Source organism: Gossypium hirsutum, chromosome A10, assembly GCF_007990345.1.
Source record: "Gossypium hirsutum isolate 1008001.06 chromosome A10, Gossypium_hirsutum_v2.1, whole genome shotgun sequence".
Lineage (NCBI taxonomy): Eukaryota > Viridiplantae > Streptophyta > Magnoliopsida > Malvales > Malvaceae > Gossypium > Gossypium hirsutum.
Window position 1 is genome coordinate 78,259,697 of NC_053433.1, and position 3,655 is coordinate 78,263,351.

At 37.6% G+C, this 3,655-nt stretch overlaps 1 protein-coding gene across 1 annotated transcript; it reads left to right on the forward strand.

Moving 5' to 3' along the window:
• Positions 1-367: 367 nt before the first annotated feature.
• Positions 368-3,331, forward strand: LOC107896944 (receptor-like protein EIX2). The gene has a single exon (XM_016822261.2). It carries the CDS (start codon positions 368-370, stop codon positions 3,329-3,331), a length of 2,964 nt encoding a protein of 987 aa, XP_016677750.1.
• Positions 3,332-3,655: the final 324 nt, after the last annotated feature.

Below are 3,655 nucleotides of genomic sequence, written 5' to 3' on the forward strand. Positions count from 1 at the left end.
AATTATTTAATTATATATTTGGAACGCAAGTATGTGAAAAAAAGATAAAATTATATATTAGGCACATAGATATTTTATTGGCCTGTAAATTACGCTCACAGATTCGAGAGATGCTTTTTTCTCACCTAATTCCTCATATTACAATTATTTTATTTGGTAGTTGTGGAATTGAGCAGACTTTATAGACGTGATTCCTTTTTCCACCCGATTTCCGCATTTTATAAATCTTTATTTCGTCCCCACGGAATTGAGTAGACTGTCACATCAATAGACAAGTTAATTAAAATGGACCACGTTGTATCTATAAATAGAAGCCCATCCTTATTTTCCTATGCAATTCCTTTCTATAATAAGTTTCAAATAAACTATGGCTATCATCATCATTCTTCTTCTCATCATTCTCGCAAAAGCTGGCGTTAACCTCAGCAATGAAATGAGCTCTAACACTGCTTGTCCTGAAAATGAAAAACTAGCACTTTTGAACTTCAAAAAAGGCCTAATAGATGCTGCAAATCGGCTTGCTTCATGGGATCCTCATCATCATCCAGATTGTTGCAGGTGGACTGGAGTTGTCTGTGACAAAAGGACTGCCCACGTCCTCTCTCTCAACCTTTCGCTTCCTCCTTGGGATGAACATACTGACTTCAAATCTTATAGAATGTCAAAGCTAGAAGGTAAGATAAACCCTTGTTTGTCAAAATTGAAGCATTTAAGATACTTGGATTTAAGCAACAATGCATTTGAAGGCCTCTTGCCTTACCAACTTGGGAATCTCTCAAATCTTGAATCTCTCAAGCTTGGAGCTTATCCATTCTCCTTTGGGTTATTGTATGTTGAGAATCTCCAATGGTTGTCTGGTCTTTCTTTACTCAAACACCTTGATTTGAGTTGGGTGAATCTTAGCAGAGCTTCCAACTGGTTGCAACTGATAAACTCAATACTCCCTTCTTTGGATGAATTGCATTTGTCAGCCTGTCAGCTTCTTCCTGGCCCTTCATTGCTAAATGTTAATTTGTCATCTCTTGCGATCCTTGACCTTTCCTTTAACCATTTCACAAATCACATGGATGTTGGGTGGGTGTCCAACCTTAAGTCCCTAGTTTTTCTCGATCTTGTAGGAAATGATTTTCATGGACCCATCCCTGATTTCCTTCGGAACATGACTTCTCTTGCACATCTCGATCTTTCATCCAATTATTTAAATTCTTCAATACCAGATTGGCTGTACAGTTTCAGCTCTCTTCAGGTTCTCAGACTTCCTAGTAATCAGCTGCATGGCGACATTTCTAGTGCCATTGGCAATCTGACTTCTCTCAATGAGGTTGACTTGTCAAGGAATAAACTCCAAGGAAAGCTTCCGAGAGCCATGGGAAAGCTTTATAAGTTGAGGTCAATCAATCTGTCAGGTATGAGATTGAATCAAGACATATCTCGCATCTTAGAGATTTTATCGGGATGCTCTTCTCCTAGATTGGAGTCTTTGGACTTGGCTAGTTGTCAACTTTCTGGTCAACTGTCCGATCAAGTTGGACATTTTAAAAATTTAACAACACTTGATCTGTCTAATAATTCAATCTCTGGTCCCATTCCAATCCCTTTATGGCAACTTAAAAATTTAAAAGAACTTTGTTTGAATGACAATTCAATCTCTGGTCCTATTTCAATTTCTTTGGGACAGCTTGCAAATTTGGAAAGGGTCTACATTTTCAACAATTTGTTGGAGGGTGTTGTTTCCGAAAAACATTTTGCTAATCATACCAAATTGAAGTATTTTTATGGGTCGGGCAATTCATTGGTTTTGAGAGCCAATCCTAATTGGGTTCCTCCTTTCCAAATTCTTGATTTGGATTTAGGATCATGGCAAATAGGGCCATCTTTTCCCTTGTGGCTTCGTTCTCAAAAACATCTAGAATATCTAGACATCTCAAATTCAAGAATTTCAGACGTCATTCCTAGGTGGTTTTGGGGGCTGTCGACCCAATTTAGAGATGTAAATCTCTCTAGAAACCAAATTTCTGGCCAGATTCCGTATCTACCTAAGGGTCCTAATATTTTCACTTTTGTCGACCTTAGTTTCAATAATTTTAGCGGTCCATTGCCTCAAATCTCAATGGGTTCCAATCAGTACATGATAGACCTTTCTAATAATTATTTCTCGGGATCTCTTTTCCATTTTCTGTGCTATCAGTTGAATGGTACCATCACAACAAGTTTTCTTGGTATTGCTAACAATCTTTTATCTGGAGAGATACCCGATTGTTGGATCAAGTGGCAATCTTTGCAAGTCTTGCGGTTAGATGGCAACAGATTCACTGGTAAAATTCCAAGCTCCATGGGAACTTTGTCAGAACTTCAATCACTAAATCTTCACAACAACAAGCTTCATGGAGAAATCCCTTTGACACTGAAAAATTGCACAAATTTGGTTGCAATTAACCTTGGAAAGAATGAACTAGATGGCAACATTCCAAGATGGCTAGGCCAGGATCTTACAAATCTAATAATTCTAATTCTTCGATCAAACAAATTTGGAGGTAACATACCGGACCATTTATGTGCTCTTAGTTCTCTCCAAATTTTGGACCTTGCTGAAAACAATCTCTTTGGGAGCATGCCAAGATGTATGAGCAACTTCAGTGCTATGGTTAGAGGGAATGGTTCTAGGGACAACATCATAGAATATAGAGGCCTTAACGGACCATCTACTTTGGAATCTGCATCAATTGCGACGAAAGACCAATTACTTGTATATGACAAAACTCTCAACTTGGTTAGACTTGTTGATTTCTCTTGTAACAATTTGTCAGGAGAGATCCCCAAAGAGGTGACGAGCCTCCAAGGTTTGCAAACACTGAACTTGTCTCGAAATCACTTTACTGGAAAGATCCCTGAAAGTATTGGCAGTATGAAATCATTAGAATCTCTTGATCTATCTCAAAATCAGCTCTCTAGTTCAATTCCTGAAAGCATGTCAAGTATGACGTTTTTGAGCCACTTGAACTTGTCCTTCAACAATTTGACGGGCATAATACCCACAAGCAGTCAGCTTCAGGGCTTCAATGAATCATGTTATGCCGGTAACCATCTTTGTGGATCTCCATTAAAGGGCTGTAGAGGAAGTGGTAAAGAACCTGATGTCAGAAACGAAGCTAAAGAAATCAGTAAGGGACAAGAGATAAATTGGTTCTACATAAGCATGCCACTAGGATTCTTTACTGGTTTTTGGTGTGTACTGGGGCCATTGGTGATCAGCAAACGATGGAGGATCTTGTACTTCCGATTTTTGGAAGCAATGTGGTGGAAAGTATGCGAATTTGTTGGTAAATTTTAGTTTTATATATTTATTTTTGTTTCATCAGAACTATAAATGTAATGTTCGCATTAGTATAACTCAAACTTACGTGTAAGTTATGAGCTGGTAATTCTAGATTAATATATGAAACCATTATCTACAAGATTGCAAATCTCTTTTTCTATTGAAGATATATGTAAATATGTTCTTAATTAAAAGAAAGCAGTTCTGTTCATTACTTTTTGACACATGTTTAGTCATTGTTGGAACATTTGACTGTTTCATAGTTTGTTCGAACAAGTGTTAGAACGTGCATATATTTCTCTGTCATTTCATGAGTTGTTTAAACAGACTTTAGAACGA

Coding starts and splice junctions, on each gene's coding strand:
- LOC107896944 (XM_016822261.2), top strand. CDS start 368: ATGGCTATCATCATCATTCTTCTTCTCATCATTCTCGCAAAAGCTGGC.